The sequence below is a fragment of the Cajanus cajan genome, chromosome 7 (genome assembly GCF_000230855.2).
Source record: "Cajanus cajan strain Asha chromosome 7, NIPB_CcT2T_4, whole genome shotgun sequence".
In the NCBI taxonomy this organism is placed as follows: domain Eukaryota; kingdom Viridiplantae; phylum Streptophyta; class Magnoliopsida; order Fabales; family Fabaceae; genus Cajanus; species Cajanus cajan.
This window is the reverse complement of record NC_138523.1, coordinates 21,615,526-21,643,055: the sequence shown is the minus strand read 5'-3', so window position 1 is coordinate 21,643,055 and position 27,530 is coordinate 21,615,526. Positions and strand designations below refer to the sequence as shown.

The window sequence follows — 27,530 nt, the reverse complement described above, 5'->3', positions numbered from 1 at the left end:
TTGTAAATACTCTAAAAAATATCATTATTATTATTTAATACATACAAATTAGGGCTTTTTTTTCAACCAGTTATACATGTAAGTTAAATTCCTAAGCTGATTCAAGAACATACAAAAATTATCATCAAATTTATTAGATTAAAGTGAATCTCATTAAAATATATATATATATATAAAGAGAATACTACGTACCTCTTGTTTAGTGGCAACTTTTGTATTTCATTTTTAAATAGACCCTTTTCCCTTAATTATCGTATAAAGGTAATAAATATACACTGTCAAATAAATATTTGCATCGTTATCTATTTCAAAACCGCATTCTCCAATGTTAATACCTCTTTAGTTTACACATTTTTTTTATATATATTTTAATATGAAGTGATTCATAAGAAGTATGGTTATTTATTTTAATACAACCAAAAAAACACTTTTTTTCTACTAGTTATTATGTAAGTTAATTCCTTCCAACAAAACATATAAAAATCATCATCAAATTTATTTAGATTAAAGTGAATTTCATTAAAAAGAAATTCAACCTATTCATTCTTATTTTTTGCCACAAGATCTAAAGCAAATTATTCATTTCATTCTTTCACATATCATGCTCAAAAATATATAATTCTTTTTTGGTTAATAAAAAAATAATACAATCCCTTCCTAGTAAGCTGCCCTTATATGAACAGACAAATACTTCGTATAAATAGAAAAAGAATCTGATAATATAAAAAATAATTTTAATTGTTACTCTTCACTTTCGATTTTGATAACATTATCCAAACTCCTCATGATAAAAGAAAAGTAAAAACCATGAGGCAGAAAAAAAAGAAAAAACAAAAGCGTTCTCGGGGTTCCGGGGCGAGAAAGAAAGCATTGAACAGTGAAACAAAACGCTGCGTTTTGACAAGTCAGGTGAAGAAGCTACGCTGTCCGCTTCGTCTCGCGCGTGGCTTCTTCTAATTTCTTCTCTCGTCTTCTCCTTCTTCTTCTTCTTCTTCTTCTTCTTCCTCCTCTCTCTGCGTTAGGTTTTGTTTTCTTCGAGTCACAACTTCACCTCTTTTTTTTTTTTTTTTCTCTCTTCCTTTTCTCCACCGACACTCTCTTCTTCTCGGTCCCTATCGCTCCCATCCATTGCGAACTCCAAAGATTTCGCCGACTTTTCGCGCGATAAGGTACGGTTCCTTCCTCGCACCGCTATTTTCCGCGTGTTTCTCGTTTCTTCATGCATTGCCTTCGGTTATCGTTTCGAGATTTAGCAGGTTTTTTGCGCTGCGAAACGGATATGTTTGGTGCGTGAGTTTTGGTTACCGCGATGGCGTCCAAAGGTCCCAGGTCTAAGATTGATCACGAGAGCAGAGCTAAACGGCAAAAGGTTAGTTCGCGTTTCGTCTTTCTCGTCGTCGTTTCTAGGCTTTTCACTTTTATTTTATTTTATTTTTTGAATTATTTTTCTTTGTTGATTCCGGCGTTGAATGGAAACTGTAGTTACTGGTTGTGGTTTGTTGTTCTGCTGGTTTTTGTTCCTCGTTCTGTGAGGCTTGACTTTTGTTTTTGTTGTGTAAAAAAATTTAAAAATAAAAAGGAACTCAGATTCGGGAAAACTGGCTGCGATATTGATGGTTTACTTCTGAGGTGGATTTAGAAGTTGCATGATGTAAAATTAAGTGGAATAATACTTGTCGTGATTGTGAATTGGAACTGGCTAATACAAAAAAAAAAAAAAGAGTAAAGAAAACGATATAAGGAGTTAAAAAGAAGTTGAGGTATGGAACTGTGCTTAGATTTTATTTATATGGTGAAAAAAAGAAGTTAGCTGCATTTTAATATGTTAACATTGGTTACTGGAGATGAATCCCTGGATTTACGGATAACGAACCCGTGCTTCGGCATGACAGACAGTGGCCCTAAAATTGATGTTTACAGGGAGTGTATCAATTGAGGGCATGAGAAGACTTAATTTTAACTGTTTACTGCTAAATGGATGGTTAAGATTATTTTTAAGTGAAACTGAACTTGATCGTCCACGTTTGTATGGTTAAGATTAGCTTCTTTCACCTCTCACGCTCTTACTGGATGTGCCTCCTACACACTGATGCTAGGCTTAAGAAATTAAAACTGATTTATTAACAAAATTGGATTTACGGATAATGAACCCGTGCTTCGGCATGACAGACAGTGGCCCTACCATTGATGTTTACAGGGAGTGTATCAATTGAGGGCATGAGAAGACTTAATTTTAACTGTTTACTGCTAAATGGATGGTTAAGATTAATTTTAAGTGAAACTGAACTTGATCGTCCACGTTTGTATGGTTAAGATTAGCTTCTTTCACCTCTCTCGCTCGTACTTGATGTGCCTCCTACACACTGATGCTAGGCTTAAGAAATTGAAACTGATTTATTAACAAAATTGAAATCAATATTTTGACTACCTAGGGCGTCTTTAGTGAAAATTGTCACCTGCTTATTTTAAGAGTTTTGGAATCAGTACACTTATTTTTTTGATTGATGTTTCAAGACTTTTAAAGGAAAAAGGGTTTTGATTTTTCGTATCGAATTAGTTTGGAAATGAATTGGCTAAAAAGTTATTGTTCTTTACTTGGATTTTTAGTATTGCTGTTTTGAAAATATGATATTGTGCTGGGAAAAAGTTGGTTGCATGTCATGCCACACACTGTACTTGGTATGGAAGAGCAAAGTTGATGTTAATAAAGGAATTCATTTATTAGGATTTTAGAAGAGAGAACCTAATCAATATATTTGTTGCTGCATTGCTTGAAAATAACCTTGGAAGTGAAAGGCTGATGTTTCTTCTCGCTACACAATTAGCAAATCATTATCAGCATTGTATGATTCGCGATAGATCCATGTGACTCGATATGATTTGAGTAGCTGGGGATATGATTCGGTGAGCAAATTGTTTTGGTGCTTGAATTGCACCATGAATCAGACCTGAATCGCAAGAATTGTGACCTGGAGAAGAACTGTATGATTCTTGCACAGGTTATGTGAAACCCTAAAAAAATGAATGTTTTATCTTCAAAAAATTAGTAAACAAGAGAGCGAACCTGCCAATTTTTTTTTCCTCCAATGAAATCCAGGGTGGCCCACTTGCTGGTTTTCACATTTTTACATTTCAACTCATTCTTCTTTAAGGTTGGTGGTTTTCTCATTTTCATGCTTTTGTTCTTTCCTCTGTTCCTCCCGAAAATGAATGGCCCATAAATTGCTATTGTCTCATCTTTCGCTTCCTTCTTATCTTCTACAACTTACATGAGTGGCTTGAAAACCTAGGTGCTGTTTGCTTGTGTTTATTGAGCCACTGGTGTGCTTGTTGCTGTTGTTTATTGAGCTGCTGGAGTGCTATTAGCTATTGTTTATTGAGCTGCTGGTCCTCTGCCTCTCTACATGTCCTTATTAAGTTGCTGGTTGCTTATGTTTATTTAGCTGCTGGTTTTGATTTCAATCTTCGTTTTGTAGCTTATGTCACTTTGTTAGCTATTTGACTTCAAAATGCTAATATATATTTGTGTGTGTGCTTTGACTTTTGATATGTTTCTTTATGCTATGCTCCTATTTGATAAAATTTTAATTTTAGCTTGATAGGCACTTTGTGATCACAAAATTATGCTTGAAGTGTTTCTTTGTTTCATATACCAACTCAAATTGTTGGTATGGCATCCTCATCAATCTCCTTTTCTCCTTGTAAGAAGGATCTAACTTAAACTATGGAACTAATTTTCACCTCCAAAAGATTGGTAACTCAAAAAGAAAGATAATGTACTTCTGGGGGAAGGATTAGAAATTTCCTAAAAAGAGAAAAAGGAAACAAAAAAATACTGAGCCTAATTGACTAAATTGATGCAATTAAGCAGAGAAATGCAGAAAAATTAAAAGTTTAAAATAAGCTGAGCAAGAATGATGGGACAATTATTTTGAGTGAATGTATTTGCATTTTGCAAGTGAAATTTTATTTAAAGATTGTAAAATCATGTTATCAAACCATTTTTTTATTTATTAAATTTTGGTTAAATTTGGGGACTAAATATTTGGCTGTTGACTTATTTATTTCTCTCTTCTGGATTTTTTTGAGTTTACAATAAGATTTTTTGCTTTCTGTTTCTGCTTGTCCTTGATGGAATGCCTCACCAAATGCTAGGTTTGAACTTTGAACTTTATTTCCCTCTTTTGGAAGTTATATTATCAGTTTTAGGGGTTAAACTCGTAATTCTCTAGAGAGAGTAAAGACTTGTGAAAGAGTATAAGAAATACTCCTAGAACAACCTGAATGAAGAAAAAAGGAAATCATCCAATGAGAATGCTGTTAATTGCTGATTTGCAAAAAACATTTTTCTCTTCCATTTCCTTTCTAAATTTATGTATCTTTGTTGTGTCAGGCTCTTGAAGCTCCAAGGGAGCCTCGACGACCCAAAACTCATTGGGACCATGTCTTAGAAGAGATGGTGTGGTTATCAAAGGTATCCATTAGTTTCACCTTCAAAATCTGTTATGTTCAATGTGGCATATTATAATTTGTGTGATTGTGGTTGCTGTTCTTTGTTTTGCAGGACTTTGAGTCTGAAAGGAAATGGAAATTAGCTCAGGCAAAGAAAGTTGCTTTAAGAGCCAGCAAAGGCATGTTAGATCAGGCTACAAGAGGTGAAAAGAAGATGAAGGTGCTGATCTCTCTTCTATAAATGAAAGCACTGATAATCTGCCATAGTTACCAATGCTGTGATTGTATTATTATAAGCTACAGAAAGTATAGTTTGGTGATTGTATGCTTTTTTTATTCCCCGTTTTAATGTTATCTGATGAAAACTGCATCTTGTACAGGAAGAAGAGCAGCGGTTAAGAAAAGTTGCACTTAATATTTCTAAGGATATTAAGAAATTCTGGACAAAAATAGAAAAACTGGTAATATATTTTATTTAATTGATTTCTTTGTTGGCATAGCTTTTGTAATTTCCATTTTATGACCTTCATTTCATCACCTATTGTTGTGCCAGGTTCTTTACAAGCATCAAATGGAACTTGATGAGAAGAAGAAAAAGGCACTCGACAAACAGCTTGAGTTTCTTTTAGGGCAAACCGAGAGGTAGATTCCATTTTATTTTTTCTGTTTATCTTTCGCTGAAACTGGCAGCCCACTTGACTCTTGCCATTTCTTTTAAATATATATTGTTTTCAGGTACTCAACAATGTTGGCAGAAAATCTTGTGGATGCTTATAAACCAGCAGAGAATAATTCTGCAGAGCATCACATGAATGTTCAATGCAAAGATGTACATGGAGATATTATTAATGAACCTAAGGAAGCTAATGTTGGTAGGTAGAGAGATGTGTCTTTGATGTTATAAATGGAAATCATTTTTATTTTTTATTTTTAACTTTACTCAATCCAATTATAGCCGAGTATCAATCAGATGCAGCTGACAATGATGAAGAATATGATGTGCAATCAGATGATGAATCGGTAATTTTTTATAATACTATTGTTTTGGTTATTGCCACACCATCATAAACACAGATTCTTGAGCTTTTGGGCAATGTTGTCTGTGAAAACAACTTGTTACTTCCAAAATCCTAGATAAGGTTGAGTTTCAACTTTATAATATTTATTTATTTAATATCAATTATTATTATTATTATTATGCTGGACATTTAGGTGCCCTATTGGTGCCCCTTGCACTGCATGGACTAATAAAATTGGTTTTTTTTTAGTTGCACATTGTTTGTTTGACTGAAGTCCTTTATTAAAAAAAAAAAACAATTTTTCTGCTGCATGATAAAGAAAATTAAGTGTGATTTGTCTTTCTGTGGAAGTAATAAAAGAAATAGTCTGCTTGCTAGTCGTTTTGCTAAAAGAAATGTCACAACTTCTGAATAGTGTGGATATGTGAGGTTCCACTACCGCAGGTAGTAATTCATTTTCTTTGTTACATCACTGATAACAAGAGTATGTCATATTCCTATATTATTATGTTTTGTTTCTTCAAATTTTATTTATTGATTTATTTTTATATAATATGCTTTATATACTTTCTAATTGTTGCATTGTTGACTTATTTTTTTATCCTTTAAAAGGCATTATACTATATGCTTTCTGAATTTCCTAGTTGTAATATTGTTAATTTATCCATGTGGGTTGTTGAAGTTTACTCAATAACGAGTTTCTTTTGGAAGTTGAACAACTCCTCTATAAGTGTGTTTTTGACCTGATTATTTCTTCTGGTGTTTTAACGGGTACAGATTATGCCAAACTCATATATGGACTTATTTTATGATGGTACTGCTTTCAGGAGGATGATGAGCGAACAATTGAGCTAGATGAGGCTCTTATAACTAAAGAAGAAAGACAAGAGGAATTGGCAGCTTTGTGTGATGAAATGGATCTTCCAATTGAGGAGTTACTCAAGCGTTATTCTGGGGAGAAAGGTGAGATTTATTTATTTATTATTTTCTTTTAGATTAAAAGAGAGGAAGGGTGATTTGCTATATAAACCATCCTCTTGTGTTTTCTGGAATTCTGAGTTATTCTCAGTTTCTTATCAAAGGATGTCAATATAGACCAGAAAAGGAAAAATGGTAGTATGGTAGTTAGGATAGTGTAATTTGTATCTCTCTAAAAGAAAAGCATCAGCTTTACCTTAATACATCTATTGTATTTGCCTTAATAAACCATTGGAGCATTTATGACACTGTTTATTTTACAATTAGTTAGGATAGTGTAACTTGTACCTCTCTAAAAGAAAAGCATCAGCTTTACCTTAATGCATCTATTATATTTGCCTTAATAAACCATTGAAGAATTTATTCCACTGTTTATTTTACAATTAGGAGAATCTGCAATGAAAGAAAGTAGTCCTGAGCATAGTGAAGATGATGGGAAAATTGTTAGAGCTGGTGATGGTAAGAAAAGACTAGCATCAAGTATGTTCCCCTTTTATTTTGCCCAAGTTATGCTTGATTCTGACATAGAACATGATTAAAAAAATTGCAGAAAATGGAGATGATCTTTTATCTGTCAGCAAAATTGGCACAAGCAACTGCATCATGGTCCCTGGTCGACGTTGTGTAAGTTGTATGTGTTTAGTTTTACCACTTTGAATAGCAGAGTGAGTTAAGGACTTAGTGTAATGCTCATTTTTCAATAACAGGATGAAAGTAATGGTGATGTTGCTATACCAACAAACAATCTACCTCAGAGTGAGGATGGTCAATCTGAAAATCTCAAAGAGGTTCCCAGTGAGACAGTCAATGAAGATTTTGCATATGATTTTACTGATGGAGAGGTCATATTTTTCTTGCTTTTATATTTAGACAAACATGTATTCGTTATAATTAATTACCTACACAGTAAGGGATCTATAGATCTGGCTTTTGTGACACATCTTCATTATTGTCGCAGCAATTATGTAGAATAATCCATCAGACAACTTAAGAGTGCACCTTCTTGTTTGATGCCTTACTATATGTTCACTTCATTTCTCCTTGCTCTCTTCACTGTGCTACTCCACATTTTTTTGGAAAAAGATGTCTTTTCGAAATGAAGATGTTCATCTAATTATAAGATACTCCTTTACTCCTTTGGGAATTGTTACACAATAAGTGTAGATAAAATTTTTCATTACTATCAGAAAAGCAGAAAAATTGTTCATTGCTAATGCTAAATTGCCATAGAATGAATCCTTGATTTGTCTTCCTTGGAAACTGACATAACCCTCGGACTAGTAATGATTTAGAAATGTCAAGTCCGTGTTCTGGGATTTATCTGGAGTTTAGATGCTAACAGACTCTGTTTGGTCTTTGAGGTAATGATTCATCAACAATCTGAATGACTTTGACATGGTTGGGAAAGATACAACCATGTGCCCATGATTGTAGAGATCCAGCGGTGATATGTAGTTTTGCATGTAAGGAAATAACTGGTATAATATATTAATATGTTGAATCTAGCATGGAATAATACAAATCACTGGAGAACTAGCTTGCTCAGGTGCCACCAGTTGGATATGGCTATGAGCTAGTTTCTGTACATCTTCATCTTAATTTGTCTTATTCAGCTTAATTAAAGTTGTGGTCTTAGTATATAGGATGATAGAATTGTTGTTATCCAAGTAATGAATTAGGTAGTTTTGGTAGGAGTGTTCATGGATCAGATATTTGAGAAATCCAAACTGAACTGAATGGATTTATTTTATAAAAGAGGATCGGTTAGTCAGTCCATTTTTTTACAAAGCGGACCGGTTTGGTTTTTTTTTTTTTTTTTTTTTTTTTTTTTTTTTTTTTAAAACTGGATTGGTTCGGTGCAGTTATTCATGTTAAACTCATGGATTGATTTTTTTTTAAAAACTGACCTGAATCGATTCACTTTGCAAAAATAAATCGGATAATTGAATTGGATTTTTTCTCAAAACGAAACAGATTTTTTAATATGGATCAAATCAGTTATGAATTGGTGCGGATCCGTTTGGATGTTTTGCACACTCCTCAGTTTTGGTGGAGATGTGCATTCCTTAGAGAGGGGTGATAAATAAGTGGTGTTGGCTGTAGGTATCTGAGGTTCTCTGTAAGTTGCAGTACAGATGTAGAGAGAGATTGAACTAAGTCATAGATATTGGCTTTCGAAGCTTTAAACACGACAGGGTCGTTCTAATCTATTCAATGTATTTGTTTTCCACCGCTTCAACTCATCAAGATTGTTCTTTGTAACTAATTGTGGCACCATCAAAGTATTCTGCTAATCTTTCAAACTGAGTTAGTTAATAGAAAAATATTATTGAAACAGGGAACTTATGACAAATAAACTCTTGGGACAATATTAAGGGGAGAGGACATGAGCTCTGAATGTTCAACTGTTAAGCTTATTGGGAAAATTACTCTTTATGCCTTTTCCTTTATTGCACCTTTTTTCCCAACAAATGTTCAACTGTAATTCCTTTTGCTGTATTCCTGACATCTGATTTGAAATATTGTCAGGAAGATGGCGACTTTTTGCTTGGCACTGAAGATAAGGTAATACTATGTGTGAGGATATAATTGCTATCATTTCCGTTTTTGAGTTTGTTTCAATTGGTTTTGATCATCAATGAGGTGCGTGTGGTTGGTGGTTTATGTTTTCTGTGTCAGTTTTTGGCCTCTATTATTTATGTATCAAACCTTTGCTCATGGAGAAAAGTGGGATTTAGCTAATAGTTCAAAGACTAGATATGAAATTATCTTCTGGTTGACCAAGCCTTTGCTTTATGTGTTTCAAAATCCAAATGTTGTGTATGATAAGGGTTTACTAGTCAGAATTCTTGTATCCTTCCATACTAGTCAAAGCTTTTTTCGAAGTAATCATTTGTTGGATATAATGGTATTAGCTTGGTTCTTATATTAAAAAAAGTTTTTGGCATTGTTGGTCGAATAATTTGTTTAGCTATTATGATTGTTTTGCTTATTTACTTGTTTTCAATTCTTGGTTGTTGTTTTTCCTGTCAATTTATTGTCTTACCTTCTTTAAAATGATCAGGATGATGAAACAACTTTATCTGAGGAGGAAAAACTGGAAAGAGTTGATGCAATTGATCCCAAGGATGAGGTTAAGAGCTTATCCTATCTTTCTCACAAATTGTGTACTCTCTTACAAATTTTTTCCAAATACATACAATTTAGGAATTTTTCCCGTAAACACTGTATCCAGCTTGTGTGGGTTATATCTATGTATATACTGTTACTTATTCTTCTTGTTATTTGTAGATTGCATTATTACAAAAGGAGAGTGACATGCCTGTTGAGGAACTGCTTGCAAGGTATAAAAGGGTAAGCGGTATTCACCTATAATTTTTACCTATGGCTTGATTCATTGGTACTAAAACATTGATTTTGTTTTTCCTGCCTTTTGTTGTTAGGATACAAGTGACAATGAAGATGGGGAACATGAATCTGATTATGCTTCTGCTTTATCAGAGGACCTTTCGAATTCTCCAGTCCATGAAGATGCTGGGCAGAAGGATCCTGTGGTTCCTATGGATGAAGATATCAAGTCTGGTGAGGAACTGGCTGCCGTACAGTCCCAGGAAGAACAATGGGAATCACCTCATGAAAATTTGGAAACAAGAGAAAGTGAACATATAATTGCTGATGCAGCTGCTGCTGCAAGATCAGCACAACCCACTGGAAATACTTTCTCCACAACGAATGTGCGTACAAAGTTTCCCTTTCTACTCAAGTACTCTCTCCGTGAGTACCAACATATTGGTTTGGATTGGCTTGTCACGATGTATGAAAAAAGACTGAATGGAATTTTGGCAGATGAAATGGGGCTTGGAAAAACAATTATGACTATAGCTTTGCTTGCACATCTTGCCTGTGAAAAAGGGATTTGGGGACCGCATTTAATTGTGGTACCAACTAGTGTAATGCTTAACTGGGAGACTGAATTTCTGAAATGGTGTCCTGCCTTTAAAATTTTGACTTATTTTGGAAGTGCGAAGGAGCGAAAACTTAAAAGACAAGGATGGTTAAAACCAAACTCATTTCATGTATGCATAACAACTTATAGATTAGTTATTCAGGACTCCAAAGTTTTCAAGCGCAAAAAGTGGAAATACTTGATCTTAGATGAAGCTCATCTCATTAAAAACTGGAAGTCACAAAGGTGGCAGACACTATTGAATTTCAATTCAAAACGGCGGATTCTCTTGACTGGTACGCCACTACAGAATGATCTCATGGAACTGTGGTCTCTCATGCATTTCTTAATGCCTCATGTTTTCCAGTCACATCAAGAGTTTAAGGATTGGTTTAGTAATCCTATATCAGGGATGGTAGAGGGAGAAGAAAAAGTTAATAAGGAGGTTGTTGATCGCCTGCATAATGTCCTTCGTCCATTCCTACTCCGTCGATTAAAGCGAGATGTTGAGAAGCAACTTCCAATGAAGCATGAACATGTCATATATTGTAGACTGTCAAAGAGACAGCGGAATTTGTATGAAGATTTCATTGCTAGCTCAGAGACCCAAGCCACCCTTGCAAGTGCCAATTTTTTTGGGATGATTAGTATTATCATGCAACTTCGTAAGGTTTGCAATCATCCTGACCTATTTGAGGGTCGTCCTATTGTCAGTTCTTTTGATATGTGTGGTATTGATGTTCAGTTAAGTTCTTCAGTTTGCTCAATTCTTTTGCCTAGTCCCTTTTCAACGGTGGACCTAAGAGGTTTGGGTCTTTTATTCACTCATCTTGACCATAGCATGACTGCTTGGGAAAGTGATGAAGTACAAGCTATTGAGACCCCTGCGACTTTAATCATGGAACGTACTGATATAGCTGACCTAGAAGTAATTAGGCCTGGACTGAAATGTCAAAAAAAGTTGCAAGGAACAAACATTTTTGAAGAGATCCAAAGGGCAATCTGGGAAGAGAGGCTAAAACAGGCAAAGGAACGTGCAGCAGCTATTGCATGGTGGAACTCCTTGAGATGTAAAAAACGACCCATCTACTCAACAACACTAAGGGATCTTGTTACCTTAAGACATCCTGTATATGATATTCATCAAGTGAAAGCAAACCCTGTTTCGTACTTGTACTCATCAAAGCTAGCTGACATTGTTCTCTCCCCTGTTGAACGATTTCAAAAGATGACTGATGTGGTTGAAAGTTTCATGTTTGCAATTCCAGCTGCACGAGCACCTACTCCTGTTTGCTGGTGCAGTACTAGTGAGACAAATGGATTTCTGCGCCCATCTTACAAGCAGAAATGCTCTGAGGTTCTGTTACCATTACTGTCACCAATCAGGCCTGCAATTGTACGCCGCCAAGTGTATTTCCCCGATAGGCGGCTTATACAATTTGACTGTGGGAAACTGCAGGAATTAGCAATTTTGTTGAGGAAATTAAAATCAGAAGGTCATCGAGCCCTGATATTCACCCAGATGACAAAGATGCTTGACATATTAGAAGCTTTCATTAATTTGTATGGCTATACATACATGCGATTAGATGGGTCAACCCAACCGGAGGAGAGACAGACCTTAATGCAGCGCTTTAACACAAACCCCAAATTTTTTCTTTTCATATTGTCAACCCGTAGTGGGGGTGTTGGTATCAATCTAGTTGGAGCTGACACGGTTATTTTTTATGATAGTGACTGGAATCCTGCTATGGATCAACAGGCACAAGATCGGTGCCACAGAATTGGTCAGACACGGGAAGTTCATATTTATAGATTGATTAGTGAAAGCACCATTGAGGAGAATATTTTGAAGAAAGCGAAACAGAAGCGTGCACTTGATGATCTAGTTATACAAAGTGGGGGTTATAATACCGAGTTCTTCAAGAAGCTCGATCCTATGGAACTATTTTCAGATCATAGAACACTTTCAGTAAAAAATATGCCAAAGGAGAAAAACCAGAACAATGGGGAAGTTTCTGTAACTAATGCAGATGTAGAGGCTGCATTAAAATGTGTAGAAGATGAAGCAGATTATATGGCATTGAAGAAAGTTGAACTGGAAGAGGCTGTGGACAACCAGGAGTTTACAGAAGAAGCCATTGGGAGACTTGAGGAGGATGATTATGTAAATGAGGATGATGAGACTGCTGAGTTAGGTGAATCTGTTTCAAACTTAAATAAAGAGAATGTGGTAATGTTAAATGGAAGTGATCATAAGGAAGATAGACCACCACACTCTGTTGCTGTCAAAGAAGATGATGCTGATGTGCTGGCTGATGTCAAACAGATGGCTGCAGCTGCAGCTGCAGCTGGACAAGCTATCTCAGCATTTGAGAATAAGCTTCGCCCTATTGATCGCTATGCCATTCGTTTTCTGGAACTGTGGGATCCAATTATAGATAAAACAGCCTTGGAATCTGAAGTCAGGATTGAGGACACAGAATGGGAGTTGGATCGCATTGAAAAGTACAAGGATGAGATGGAAGCCGAAATTGATGAAGATGAGGAACCTCTCGTATATGAAAGTATGCACCACACTGCTCCCTTTTGCTTCATATCATTTAAAATTATTTTTATTCATGTTTATAAATGTTTAAGTGGTTGTCATGTTGTGTATCTCTTGAAAGTGTGATTAAACTGTATCCAAATATTTTGTCTCTAAGGTCTGTGAAATTTTACTACATGCTATAAAATAACTTGTAGTTCGTGTTCCTCCTTATGTTCATTACACCTGAAACCATTTATAATCGTGTAATAATTATTTTGGCGCATGGTTATCCTTTTGGCTTTTAAAATTGAAATTGATTTGTGGATGATTTTCAGTGCTTGCAATGTTTGGTATTTTTATTGACTTGTTCAGCAGATGGGTTGTTACTAATATTGAAATACTTAGATGTTTAGTTTGTATGCATGACATCATTATGAGATTGAACACTTCTTGGTCTACATTATAGGCTGGGATGCTGATTTTGCAACTATGGCATATCGACAGCAAGTAGAGGCCTTGGCTCAACATCAGGTGCATTGGATGAACTTTCATTTTTTTTTTGTCTTCTTTTTGGAATGATTATTAATGTTTTCTTTTATGTTTTTTTAGTTAATGGAGGAACTCGAATATGAAGCTAAACAGAAAGAAGCTGAGGAAGAAGCTTATGATTCTAAAAAGTAGGCCAGCACTGAACTTTGATTTTTCTGTTTCCTGTTACTTGCCTTCAAAAAAAGAATGTCCAACATCCAAACAAAACACAGTTTTTTGCCCTTCATAACTGTAATATTCTTCCACAGACTGAGTTTTCTGTGGGGGTTGGGGTTTTGGTATTAATCCTTGCATAAAAAATGTGCTTTGTTCTGATTGTTTCTTCTACAGCTTTACTACTAAGAGTTTGAAATACATGTAAAGTTTTGTATTGAAATAAGGTAAAACCTTATATAAGAAAATACCTGAGAATGCTCTATCTTTTCCCTGCAGGGCTCATACACCAGGGGATTCAAAGCCCAAATCTAAAAAGAAACCAAAGAAGGCAAAGTTCAAATCTCTAAAGAAAGGATCTTTAAATTCTGGCTTGAGACTTGTGAAAGAAGAGTCAGAAGCAGAGCCAATGAACATAGATGATGAGGATGTCGTTGGTCTGGATTTTGTGTCTCCAAATTCAACCATGCAGAAAAAACGTAAGAAGTCTAAATTAACAACTGATGGTGAAGAAGAAAAGAGACATAAGAAGTCCAAAAAGTCCAAGAGGGATCCTCCTGACATTTATGCTTCTGATTTAGAATCCAACTCATTAGTTGTGCTGGATGAACATGCAGAATCAAAAACTTGTGATAGTTTGGTTGATTTGGAACAGAAAACAACAAGCAGGAGTAAGATGGGAGGAAAAATATCCATCACCCCTATGCCTGTAAAACGGATCTGGGTGATAAAACCAGAAAAATTGAAAAAGGGGAATCATTGGTCCAAAGATTGTTTTCCATCAGCTGATATTTGGCTGCCTCAGGAGGATGCAATATTATGTGCTGTTGTTCATGAATACGGTCCTAACTGGAGTTTGGTTAGTGAGACGCTTTATGGTATGACTGCTGGTGGATTATACAGGGGGAGATATCGTCATCCTGTCCATTGCTGTGAGAGGTTCCGAGAACTATTCCAAAAGTATGTCTTGCTCTCAATGGACAATGCTAATCATGAGAAGATCAACAGTCCAGGCTCTGGAAAGGCTCTTCTTAAAGTTACAGAGGTTAGACTGGCAATTTTAAATTTTAACATTTCTATTTTTTCGCCACAATATTTTTTCTTTGCATGTGGTAGTGATCTCATCTATGCAATTTCATTTCATTTGGAGTAGATTGCAACTTTATTTACTAGTTATGATTTAGAAAATATTTAACCATTCCTATTGGCCGTTAATCATCCCAAAATTGATAAATGCAAAAAAAATCTTTAATTTTTTCTCATATCTAATCTCTTTTGGCAGGATAACATTCGGATACTCTTAGGCGTTGCTTCTGAGCAGGTTAATAGGGAGTTGCTGCTGCAGAAACATTTTTTTGCACTACTTTCATCTGTCTGGAAGGTGGCATCACATATTGAGCGCAGGCAAAATCAATCACCTGCCTGTAATGGTCTCTATTTCGATCAGAGTTTCTTTACTTCTATTGGCCAGCCTTCACAAAATTCCTTGAAGAAATCCTCTGGAAGGATGACATTTGCAAATTTGACCCAGAGCAAGAAGTTAGTAGCAGCTGCACTTGATGATACCACAACTAGGCCAGAGAATGACAAAGTCATCCTCTCTATCCAAGGGGAAGACATGCCAGTGAGCACTGATCAGCTGGATATAACTCTGGAGTTCCCGAAAGAGGAGTGTGATGTCCTATCTTCATTTCCATCTGTTATAAATTTATCGATACCTGGCACTGAACCATCACCAACTTTAAATAAGCAAACAGGAGATGGCCTTAAAGTTGGTTTTTCCATTGCTGAGAACCGATTCAGGTATGGCTGAATATGGGTTTTTGTTCATAGTTTGACTTGTCAATGAAATTTGTGGTAATTTAGGTTTTTTTGGGTGCTGAAATAAGGTGGCATGAGCCCAGAACAAGAAACAAAACTGAGTTTTACTTGCCCCTCTGGTAGAGGGAATTAGTTAATTTCATTACTGACAACAATTTGGTTCAGTAATGTGGCTTGCCCTTTGTTAAGAATTATTAGAGAATAGAATAGAATAGAATAATAAACACCTTTATTAAGTGTATTGAAGTTAGTTAACTGTCATAGTTAGTTAGAAGTTGGTTATGTCCATGGTTGTCAATCTCTAGTGACAACTCATAAACTCGTACGAGTTTACGAGTTTACAAGAGCTTACCTGTACAACTCGGAGGTAAACTCGTTTTTTAGTGAACTCGGAGCAATCTCGGTGAACTCGGGTAAACTCGTGTAAACTCGCGAGACTACCTCCGATATTAAGAGATCACCATTTTTTTTTCAATCCTCCGTGCGCCTCACCTCCTCTGCGCGACTCCTCCGCGCGCCTCACCTCCTTCGTACGACACCTCCGCGCATCTTCTCTCCTCTCCGTGCGACACCTCCGCGAGTCTCCTCTCCCCTACGCTCGACTCCACCTTGAGCGCAACACCTGGTCCGCGCGACTCCACTGCGAGCGGAACACCTGGTCTGCGCGAGTTGAGCGAAGACAAGAGATCAGACATGTCGATCCTCGATTCTAGAACCTTCTTCAGCTTCCGTGACAGACCCGGTGCTAGACCCGCCACCGTCGTTCCCATTCTCTTCTCTTCTTCTTCTCCGATCTCTATTTAGATGTTTGATCTAACTAGCTTCTAACTTCTTCGATTCTTGCAATTTTGTTCGTTAAACCCGGTTCAGGATGCACACCGGTCGTGTCTCGTTGGATCAGGTTTGATGGGCTAGTTTTGTATATTGGCCCCGAATTTAAGTGGGCTCATCAATGCTGTTTACACGGCCCATAATTTTTGCACTTTCACCCCTATTTTTTTCATACAGAAATATCCTTAATCTAAAAAAGTTTTCAACGTGTATTTATATTTATATTAATTACTAATATATCACATAGACAATTGACATAACATATTAATAATTGATGTAACACATTAATTATTATGTTATTTTTATTTATTTATTTATTTATTTATTATTGAGTAATCTCTTACGAGTTTACGATACGAGTTTACGGAGCCTCCACGAGATTACGTAAACTCTCGAGATTGACAACCTTGGTTATGTCTATATATACGCTTATTGTAATCTTTGCAGATATCTTTTCATTCATCAATAATACAATTTACTGAATTCCCTAAATCTCTCTCTCATATCTCTCGCTCTTATATGGTATCATCGTGAGCTAGGGTCCGGGAATCGTTCTCTCTTCTTCTTCGCCTTCGAATTCTCTGTTAGCGCACGACGATTTGTTGTTCTTCGTGCCTGTGTCTGGATTGCGCTACGTTTGCGATAGCGCTACGACTGCAATTGTTTGCATCGTGTTTGTTCATTGCTTCCGATCGCAAACCTTGGGCGTTTGCGCTGTTTCCTCTTTTGTGTTCGAAATCGCTTCTCTGACGCTCGTCCATCGCGTTTGGCTGCTTCATTGTCACTGATTGCTCCGTTCTTGCTTGGTTGTGTCGCGCTTGGCTGGTTTTGTTATTTGTTGTTTTGTTACGACTCGCAAATCTCTGTTGCGATATTTTCTGGTTCGAGGCGTCTTCTCTGCATTCTTGCGCGTTTGTCTCTGTTTCTGTTTTCGTCTGTTCAATGGCTTCCGCTTCTACTCTAGCTTCGTCAACTGTCTCCCACACTTTTTCTCAAAGTTTAACCTGTAAACTTGATGAGAAAAACTTCATGACTTGGCAGCAACAGGTCACGGCTGTAATTCGTGCTCATGACCTTGAGAGGTTTGTTGTTAATCCGAAAATTCCAATGAAATTCCTCACCAGTGAAGATCGTGATGCAAACATTGTCAACCCTGAATACACCACGTGGGATCGCAAGGACTCGCTTCTGTTCTCTTGGCTCTTAACTACACTGTCTGACTCCATTCAAGCACGAGTGGTTTCCTGTCGTCATTCATATCAAGTCTGGGATATGGTGTTTCAGCATTTTCACTCTCTCACCAAAATCAAAGCCACACAGCTCCGACTTGAACTTTGCACCATCAAGAAAGGTACCAGAACCTGTTCTGAGTATCTTCTTCGAATCAGCACTATAGTTGAAATTCTTGCTTCAATTGGAAGCCCTGTCTCCCCCAGAGAGCATGCTGAATGCATTCTTGGAGGTCTTCCAAATGACTATGATTCGTTAATCTCCACAATCACAGCGTTTGTCAATCGTGATGATGCTCTCTCGCCTGGTGAAATTGAAATTATGATTCTTGCTCAAGAAGCGCAGTTGGAACAAGCCAAAGCATCTGTCATTCAAGAACCCTTGACTATAAATCTGGCTCAAACTACCTCAACTGTTAATGGCAATCTAGGTGCGAATCTGGCATTTCATCAGTCAAAAATGCCAAGTTCTCAGCAAAATATGTTTCAGAACTCATCCTTTGACTCTCAGGGTGGCTACAATGCGGGCTTTTCTGGTCAAAATCGTGATGGAGGACGTGGTCGTGGTGGTTCACGCGGTGGTAGAAATTGTGGATCATCAATTCAGTGTCAAATATGCCATAAAAGAGGACATGAAGCTTCAACATGCTATCAACGATTTGCTCCTAATTTTTCTCCTTACACTTCCTTTGGATTTGGATCTCAAAATGGTTATGGTCCTCAGAATTTTGGCCTTGGTCTTGGACCTCAAACCGGCTATGGCTCTCACAATTTTGGATTCCTTCCTAATACTGGAATTCAACCTTTTAATGGATCAACCAATGTTTTTGGACATCCAGGATCATCACAGTGGCCTCCACATGCATCACGTGGTTCTTTTGGGTCGATTTTTCCTAATTTTGGCTTCACACCACCTGGTTTTGCATTCCAAGCAGCTCCATCTGCCACTCAGCAAGCTCATTCAAGCTCTGCATCCTCTTCACAGCGAACTGCTCCTGTCCTGAACACGGTCACAGCCTGGATTCCTGATTCAGGAGCCTCACACCATGCTACTCCAGATCCACAACATTTACTTCAAAGTGCTCAATTTACTGGAGCTGAGCACATTGTCATGGCTAATGGCCAAGGTACATCCATTACCTCAATTGGTTCTAATGTGTTTCGGTCCCCTACTCGTCCCTCTACTTTTCTGTCCTTAAAAGATCTTCTCCTTGTTCCCAATTTAACCAAAAATCTGACGACTGTTTCCAAATTTGCCAAAGACAATAATGTCTATTTTGTATTCTATCCTCACTATTGTGTTGTCAAATCACAGGATTTGAACGAGACTCTTCTTGAAGGAAAACTTGGTGAAGATGGTCTTTATCGGTTTCATCCATCTTTAGCAAAGAGTGCATCACCAAAAGATGATATTCCAGAAAATTCTGTTTTTAGTTTCTCAACACCCTGTATTTTTCTAACTGACACTTGTACAAAGGCTGTTCCTACTGTTTACAAACAATGGCACTTGCGGTTAGGGCATCCTCATCATGATGCACTAACTAAGGCTTTAAAATCTTGTAATATTCATGTTCCTCCTATCAATAAAAATTCTGATTTTTGTGATTCATGTTGTGTTGCAAAATCTCATAGACTTCCATCTCAATCTTCAACAAGTGTCTATTCTAAACCGCTTGAACTTGTTTTTCTTGATGTTTGGGGACCTGCATCATTAGAATCTAGTTGTGGTTATTCTTATTTTTTAACGTGTGTGGATGCGTGTACACGTTATATGTGGATTTACCTTCTTCACAAGAAATCGGATGTATTCTCTCATTTTCTAAATTTTAAGGCTCTTGCGGAAAAACAGTTTCAATATCCTTTAAATCTATCCAAACTGATGGTGGTGGTGAATTTCGTCCTATGGTTTCCTATCTTCAGCAACAAGGCATTGCTCATAGACTTACGTGTCCGTATGCTCATCACCAAAATGGCATGGTTGAGAGGAGACATAGACATGTGGTTGAACTTGGACTAGCTATGATTCATCATGCCTCACTTCCATTAAAATTTTGGGATCATGCATTCTTGACTGCTACCTACCTAATCAATAGGTTACCATCTTCCTCAATTGATTTTCAATCACCCTACCAAATGATTTACCATAAGAATCCTGATTACCAATTTCTCAAGATCTTTGGCTGCTCCTGTTTTCCTCTACTTAGACCTTATAATCAATACAAAATTCAACCTAGATCCGAGGAGTGTGTCTTTTTGGGATATTCTCCTAGCCACAAAGGTTATAAGTGTTTAAGTAAATCTGGCCGAATTTACATCAGCAAGGATGTTATTTTCAATGAAATGCGGTTTTCCTACCATGAATTGTTTTCTCCCGAGTCCAAAATTACCAACCCTGCAACCTCGGTGTCAACAATTCCCTCTTTAATTTGTGCTCATAATCCACCTTTGTCAACACCAACTCAGCCTACATCCGATACAAACTCAGACTCCTCAAGATTCAGTAATTTGCATTCTGATTCTATTGCTGATACTGCTAGCTCTCCTTCAACTTCAGTTTTTCAGCAACACTCGTCTGCTGCTCCTGTTCTTCCCTCAAACTCATCTTCTGCTATGCCACTTAATGTTCATCCAATGATTACTCGCTCCAAGAATGGAATTGTTCAACCTCGAATCACTCCCACGCTTTTACTGTCTAATGCAGAACCAAAGACAGTGAAAGCTGCTCTCATTGACCCTAACTGGTTAAATGCCATGCAAGCTGAAATTAAAGCTCTTCATGACAATCAAACATGGACTTTAGTTGATCTCCCTCCTGGAAGGAAACCTATTGGTTGCAAATGGGTTTTTCGAATTAAGGAAAATCTTGATGGTTCTATCAACAAATACAAAGCCAGACTTGTTGCAAAAGGTTTCCATCAACAACCTGGCATTGATTTTTCAGAAACCTTTTCTCCAGTTGTGAAACCAGTCACCATTCGGACTATTCTCTCTTTGGCAGTTTCCTTTCGATGGCCTCTTTGGCAACTGGACATTAACAATGCATTCCTCAATGGAGTGCTTGAGGAAGACATTTATATGTCTCAGCCTCCTGGTTTTGTTCAATCTGGAAACAAAACCCTTGTTTGTAAGTTGAAAAAGGCACTTTATGGTCTAAAGCAAGCCCCTCGTGCTTGGTTTGACAGACTGACCTCTGTTTTACTTCAATTGGGTTTTACCAAAAGCAAATGTGATCCAAGTCTATTTATTCTCTCTCAGTCCACAGCCACTGTCTACATGCTAGTCTATGTAGATGATATCATTCTTACAGGTACTTCGTCAGACTTGCTGCAAAAATTGGTTGATGAGCTTCATGCCAATTTTTCTCTCAAGGATCTTGGTTCCTTGGACTATTTTTTGGGTATTGAAGTTAAAGCTACTCCTCAAGGTGGGCTGTTGTTATCTCAAGACAAGTATATTACGGATCTTCTCACTCGAGTTAAAATGGAGGACTGTAAAGGAATATCTACTTCTATGATTGGTGGTCAACAACTCCCTAAGGATGGCACTTTATTTGATGATCCAACCTTATACAGATCCATTGTTGGTGCTCTGCAATATGCCACAATTACAAGGCCAGAAATTGCTTTTAGTGTTAATAAAGTAAGTCAGTTTATGTGCTTACCAATGGAGGAGCATTGGAAAGTGATTAAACGGATACTTAGATATCTCAAAGGCACTCTTGGTCATGGTCTGCTGTTCACACTTGCTACGTCTACTAATCCTTTTAATCTCACTGCATTCACTGATGCTGACTGGGCAGCTGATCCTAATGATAGACGCTCCACCTCTGCTGCGTGCATTTTTCTTGGTCCTAATCTGGTATCTTGGTGGTCAAAGAAGCAACTGCTTGTTGCACGGTCCAGCACTGAAGCTGAATACAGAGCCTTGGCTCAAGCTGTTACTGAAGTATTATGGCTTCAATCCCTTCTAAAGGAATTGCAAGTCAAATTTAATACTCCCAAAGTACTTTGTGACAATCAAAGCACTGTTTCTTTATCTCACAATCCTGTGCTACACTCAAGGTCTAAACATATGGAACTAGATATCTTTTTTGTTCGAGAGAAGGTGTTAAGCAAAGCTCTTATTGTCTCACACATACCTGCTCAGCATCAATATGCATATGTTTTAACTAAAGCTCTGTCGCCCAAGAGATTCCTGTTTCTACGGTCCAAGCTCAATGTGACTGACTTGTCTACTATCTTTCATCCCCCTTGAGCTTGTGGGGGGTATATTAGAGAATAGAATAGAATAGAATAATAAACACCTTTATTAAGTGTATTGAAGTTAGTTAACTGTCATAGTTAGTTAGAAGTTGGTTATGTCTATATATACGCTCATGGTTGTCAATCTCTAGTGACAACTCGTAAACTCGTAACGAGTTACGAGTTTACGAGTTTACAAGAGCTTACCTGTACAACTCGGAGGTAAACTTGTTTTTTAGTGAACTCCGAGCAATCTCGGTGAACTCGGGTAAACTCGTGTAAACTCGCGAGACTACCTCCGATATTAAGAGATCACCGTTTTTTTTTTTTCCACTTACACAAAACGCACGTTTTGTGTTGTGTTAGGGCACTTTCACTCCAGACCAGACCTCTCCTACTCTCCTCTCCACTCCAGACCTCCGCAGCGCCTCTTCCACGGCTCTCCTCCTTCGCGCCTCACCTCCTTCGCGCCTCACCTCCTTCGCGCGACACATCCGCGCGTCTCCTTTCCTCTCCGCGCGACACCTCCGCGAGTCTCCTCTCCTCTCCGGCGAATCTCCGCTGATCTATCATCTCTGACAGTGGCTCTGTCTTCCCCGGCATCTGCAGATCTGTCTTCTTCTAAGAGGGAAGGCAGCGGCGACGGCTTGAGGAAGGGTTGCATTGCAGGAAAAATAATTAGGGTTGGAATATGGGCCAAATGGGCCAAGTTTTATTTTTTGTTTTGATTTGGTTAAGAGGGTTTTTACTTCATTATTTTTTTATAGAAAGTAACCTCTCTTTATTAATTATTAATTATTATTATTATAATTTAGATAATATTTTAAGTAATACAAAATTTAATATAAGGCCTTAAATATTTTGTTTTCTTAATTTTTTTATTTTGTTTAACTACTATAAATTTTTATTATTAAAAATATTTAATGTATAAATAGTTATATTTTTATTTTTATATGTATATTATTAATTATTTGTATTATAAATTATCTAATATTTATATATATATATATATAAATAAATTAGAATAGTGTAATCCTGCTATATTTAATAAATTATTTTATTATTAATATAATTTGTTATTTTACTCTTTAATATAAAGTTAAAATGTTTAATTATTATATAATTTTTAATTATTTTTATAATTTTGTTTATTGAGTAATCTCTTACGAGTTTACGAGACGAGTTTACGATACGAGTTTACAGAGCCTTCACGAGATTACGTAAACTCTCGAGATTGACAACCTTGTATACGCTTATTGTAATCTTTGCAGATATCTTTTCATTCATCAATAATACAATTTACTGAATTCTCTAAATCTCTCTCTCATATCTCTCGCTCTTATAAGAATAATTTATTTTTTTAATTAATTTTTATATCAAATTGCATCCCTTGTAGTAATTTAATATTTTTGTCTGTTGCTGGTTTGCTTGGGGTTATCTGTCGCTCGGCATTGAATGGTTGACTTATTCAATGATTAATATTTATTCTGTGGTTTATCATTTCATCAGAAAATTGTTAATCATCTTTTTGGCTCCTTCCTTGAGAGGCACAAATCAGTGTCAAGATAGAAATTTTCCTGGAAGGCTGGAATAGGTTGTAATAGCAGGATTGATGTTGGTGAATAGAGATTGCTATGCCCTGTCAATTACCAGAAGTTTATTTTACTCAATTCCGTTGCATTGATCTGTTGTAGAGTTAATTTTGAGTGTTGGCCTGTGTTTTTGACCATGCAGTAGTTTATTTCTAGGCTTATATAATTAGCCTAGTCTAGCTGAATAGTCTTTGCTTTATGAGGCGTGAAGATTTGCTCATGTTGTCTTTTCTCCATTTGGTCTACTTGTATTCTTGTTATGCCGAAACAAAAATTCCCCATTGATAATTCATTATATTACAAATTCAACTTGTGATTGATCCAATGAAGTATTTGCTCTTTCTATATATATCCTGCCTGGTTGAATTTCGGTCATAATTTACTCTCTTGGGTATTCTCTCTATACATCAAATAAATCCCTGTCTCGTTGTATTTTGTTGGTCACTGTTCTTTTCAATCAACAAAAGTACCATTTTAAAGAATCAATATAACTATTTTAACCAAGCTGTCAGTAAATGCCAAAATTTATTTCCCAACTCCTTACTTCTTAGTCTATGAACATTTTTTCTTGGTTGTTGAAAAGCTTATGGTGTTTTCTCCTGTTTTTCCCACCCCTCAGGGAGGCAACAAGAGTTTGTGAAGAAGACAGCTCTGGATGGGCTTCATCTGCATTCCCAACCAATGATGCTAGGTCTCGACCTGGATCCAGGATACAATCCTCTGGAAAGCAAAAGTCTTCTGTATCTGACTCTGCTAAGCCATCTAGGTCAAAGTCCAAAAGAGCTTCAACAGATCCTAGTGAAATGCATCACCATCAGGCTGACTCGATATCCCAGTCAGTATCACCACTTAAGGATCTGAGATTCGATCTCACTTCATCCACTGCCGATGAAGTTGGAATTGATGGTATGGATGGCAATTTGCTCTTTCGCTTGAATGGGGAAAGTTCAGAGGAAATGTGTAGTGTGGAAATGTTCCCACATGATTATGATGCTGGTTTAATTTCAGACCTTGATGATTGTACAGCATTCTCTGAATTTACTGACATTAGATAAGGGATCAAATCTTGGCTGAAATGCAGTTTTAAAAGATCTTTGCTACTGGAATACAAAGTGGCATACTCTTGGCAAGTTAGTAGTCTTTGATCAGCTCATGAATCGCCGTTGGCTTACAATTGGAACAATGCATTCTTACAGTTCTCTCTTAGGCATGCCATTTTTGCATATACAGACACAAACAGGTCAAAGGCAAGCATTGCTGAAGGTTTCGATATGAGGAAAATAGAGATGTAGAACGCTGTCAATAATTTAATTTTTTTTATTGGGAATTATGTATTGGCTTGGGGGTTCAGCTCGAATTCGACAGCGCCATTCTCCATAGAATGGTAAGAAGCCTTCATTTTTTATTCCCTCTATCGGTGCTCATGGATTTGCCTGGAATGTTTTGCATGCACTCGTACATATGTTCTTTGCTGGGGCATGCCTAGGGTTTTTAGTGCTTTAGCTGGCAACATTTTGTTATGCAAGCAGAACAAATTAGTCTTAGTGGTTAGTTCATTAGTCCCATTCATTTAGAACACTAAATGATTTAACATGAGAAAATGAGTTATACCATACATGTTTTAAAATGATGCCCTTTTTTATGGTGTCCCGCCAATGAAAATTTCACCGTTCTGTTATAAAAGATTAAAAGATGGCCATTGGCTTATTTAAACTAAAATAGAAAATTTGATGAAATAAGGCTGTTTTTGTGTGGCATCTGCAATGTCCAAATCATTTTTAGCGAGCATTTAACATCCTTTTGAAAGGACTGTTATGTGGGAACAAATGGCGCCTTTTGAAATAAACTAAATGAAGGTTTAAAATTCACGTTCTCGACAAAATTTAGCTATTACATAGGTTATCTATTTAGTCAGCGATTACTGTTTACATCTCTTTTTCATTAACCACACAACTACTTAGTATTTTTGTTCTAAAAAAATCTTTAATACCATATTAGATTCACTTTTGATTTCTATAATATTACTAGTAATTTTGGTACCTTAATTTTTTTTATTGTAATTTAATTTCCTTAATTATCAAAATAAAGCAACATAAGTTCGCTATTAATTTCATTCAAAATTAAAAGTCGAGTATTTGTGAGTAATACTACCTGCTATTAGTTAGTCACATTAAAAAATAGTGATATTAAAAATTTTAAAAAAGTTTTAATTGATTATAAATATTAATTGAAATAAAAAAGAAACATAACATATTTGTAGTAAAAAATAATGTTCCTTGCTAGAAAGTTAATATAGTTAAGTAACTATTATAGATTGTTATTCACGAGAATTAATATTTTAAGTTTAATTTTGGATGACATTGTTTAACTTTGAAAATTAAGAGGATTGAAATTGTACATTCTTGAAACTATAGCGTAAAAATAGATTTAAGCTTAAAATCCTTTATACTCCTTTTGTCTTTATTATAAGAAATAATTTAGTAAAAATCCTTGTCCTTTTTATAAGGTACATTATAATTTTTATGAAGTATTAAAATTTTTTCATGATGTTTTATCGTTATTAAAGATTGTGGGAGTGTATATATATATTTTTTTCACCTTTTAGACTCTCAAATTATTAATTATTATTTTTATTAATATTAGTGCATAAATATTTATATAGAGTAATATCTTCACCTTCCATAAAAATTTAAAGAAAATTAAGAAGGATAAAATTGGTACCTTATGATTTTATAAAATCTAATAAAATACTAATATAACTAATTATATTGGTTTGTGCAATTCGGTTAAAAGTGCCTTATAATAAGGACTATAAAGAGTATTAAATGATGATAAATGCTATTATGGACCACCTTTATGTGTTGTCTATAAATGATCCAGAAAGTCATTATACTTAGTACAACACATTTATGACACAACGAAAAACATAAAGAATCTATTTACCTAGAGTTATCATGCAATAATACTTGGACATTCATGAAAAAATATATGTATAGAGTATAAAAAAAATAAAATAGTCCTGGACCAATTTTAACTTGAAAACATAAATTCTCTTATAGGGTTACAACAAAATCATGTACATATATGCAAATATAAATCTAGTATCGAAGTATTGAAACATAAAACCCTAACATCAGTCAAACGTCTCTATAAGCATGTTGTATTAGAACAACTCAACAAAAATAGAAAAGCCATCTTCAACATGACTATCCACTAAACAATCCAACTTAATCTTGCCTTGCCCCCATAACAAGTATGATCATAATAGTTTAACACATGGAAAAGTAAAGATAAACTTGTAAAATAAAACATCATATCATTAGATAAAGAAGTAAGCAACTTCAAATAACATATATAACTTAAGCAACATGTTAGCTTTACAATTTAAAAGCATACCAACAATTGAAACAACATCCACAACTTAACAACATAAACAACTGAATAATTTAAAGCAACTGATAAAAACTTAAGAAATTGAATAACTAAACAATTGATGCATTCTCATACATAACAATTTATGGAGGTCTCCTATAAATGGGTGAACAATTTTTGTGACTTGACCCTATCAAATCACAATAACGGATATAAAATCGAAAAACAATAGCTAATATAAAGCCATTATAAACGATTGATATGGTAACTAGAAAATAATGGTTGGCATCGTGACCAAATTTGGTTTCTTAGTTTTCATCACTTACACTAGGAAAGTTAGTACTATTGTCATAAATAAAATAACTTGGTGAACTTATCACAACCTTAGTATGCATAACTAACTTTATATGATATTAATTAGTCGATTATTCTTCAAATACTATGTATCTTTTCAATATTCAATTAGGGATTTTGATCCTTGACTTCATACCTTACTCTTTAGTCGCTTATAACAAATATGGTTTGACCTCCACCATATTGTTTCAACTGAAAACTTATAGGAAACAACTTAAAATAACTTTTCAATCAGGAGACAACTTACTAACTAAAGGGTTTTCAATTGTTAGGCTCTTAAAGCACCATAACTAATATCCACACTATGTGATATTTTAATTTCAAAAATAAATTTCTTTCACCTAGTTTTTATACAACTTTTAACTTAAAACATGCATCACATGTTCATAACAACTTACTTCATCAATGTTATACATGTTACTTTCAACTAAAACATCATAAATCATCATATATCAACATACTT

The 27,530-nt window shown here is 35.9% G+C and overlaps 2 protein-coding genes across 2 annotated transcripts; both read left to right on the top strand.

Annotated features, from left to right (window-relative positions):
- Positions 1-833: 833 nt before the first annotated feature.
- On the top strand, positions 834-24,968 carry PIE1 (SNF2 domain-containing protein / helicase domain-containing protein). The gene is made up of 21 exons (XM_020370874.2): positions 834-1,169; positions 1,257-1,369; positions 4,394-4,474; positions 4,565-4,672; positions 4,833-4,913; positions 5,006-5,094; positions 5,188-5,324; positions 5,408-5,472; positions 6,299-6,434; positions 6,837-6,908; positions 7,000-7,073; positions 7,157-7,291; positions 8,979-9,014; positions 9,514-9,582; positions 9,741-9,803; positions 9,893-12,962; positions 13,392-13,456; positions 13,535-13,602; positions 13,907-14,672; positions 14,910-15,430; positions 23,961-24,968. Exons 2-21 carry the CDS (start codon positions 1,310-1,312, stop codon positions 24,394-24,396), a joined length of 6,132 nt encoding a protein of 2,043 aa, XP_020226463.2. The 5' UTR covers positions 834-1,169; positions 1,257-1,309; the 3' UTR covers positions 24,397-24,968.
- LOC145949487 (uncharacterized) lies at positions 15,437-18,994 on the top strand. Its single transcript, XM_083059439.1, has 2 exons — positions 15,437-18,635; positions 18,824-18,994. Exons 1-2 carry the CDS (start codon positions 17,222-17,224, stop codon positions 18,844-18,846), a joined length of 1,437 nt encoding a protein of 478 aa, XP_082915565.1. The 5' UTR covers positions 15,437-17,221; the 3' UTR covers positions 18,847-18,994.
- Positions 24,969-27,530: the final 2,562 nt, after the last annotated feature.

Coding starts and splice junctions, on each gene's coding strand:
- LOC145949487 (XM_083059439.1), top strand. CDS start 17,222: ATGGCTTCCGCTTCTACTCTAGCTTCGTCAACTGTCTCCCACACTTTT. Junction 18,636..18,823: donor TGTCATGGCTAATGGCCAAG/GTACATCCATTA, acceptor GTCAAATCACAG/GATTTGAACGAGACTCTTCT.
- PIE1 (XM_020370874.2), top strand. CDS start 1,310: ATGGCGTCCAAAGGTCCCAGGTCTAAGATTGATCACGAGAGCAGAGCT. Junction 5,095..5,187: donor CTTTTAGGGCAAACCGAGAG/GTAGATTCCATT, acceptor TATTGTTTTCAG/GTACTCAACAATGTTGGCAG. Junction 12,963..13,391: donor GGAACCTCTCGTATATGAAA/GTATGCACCACA, acceptor TCTACATTATAG/GCTGGGATGCTGATTTTGCA.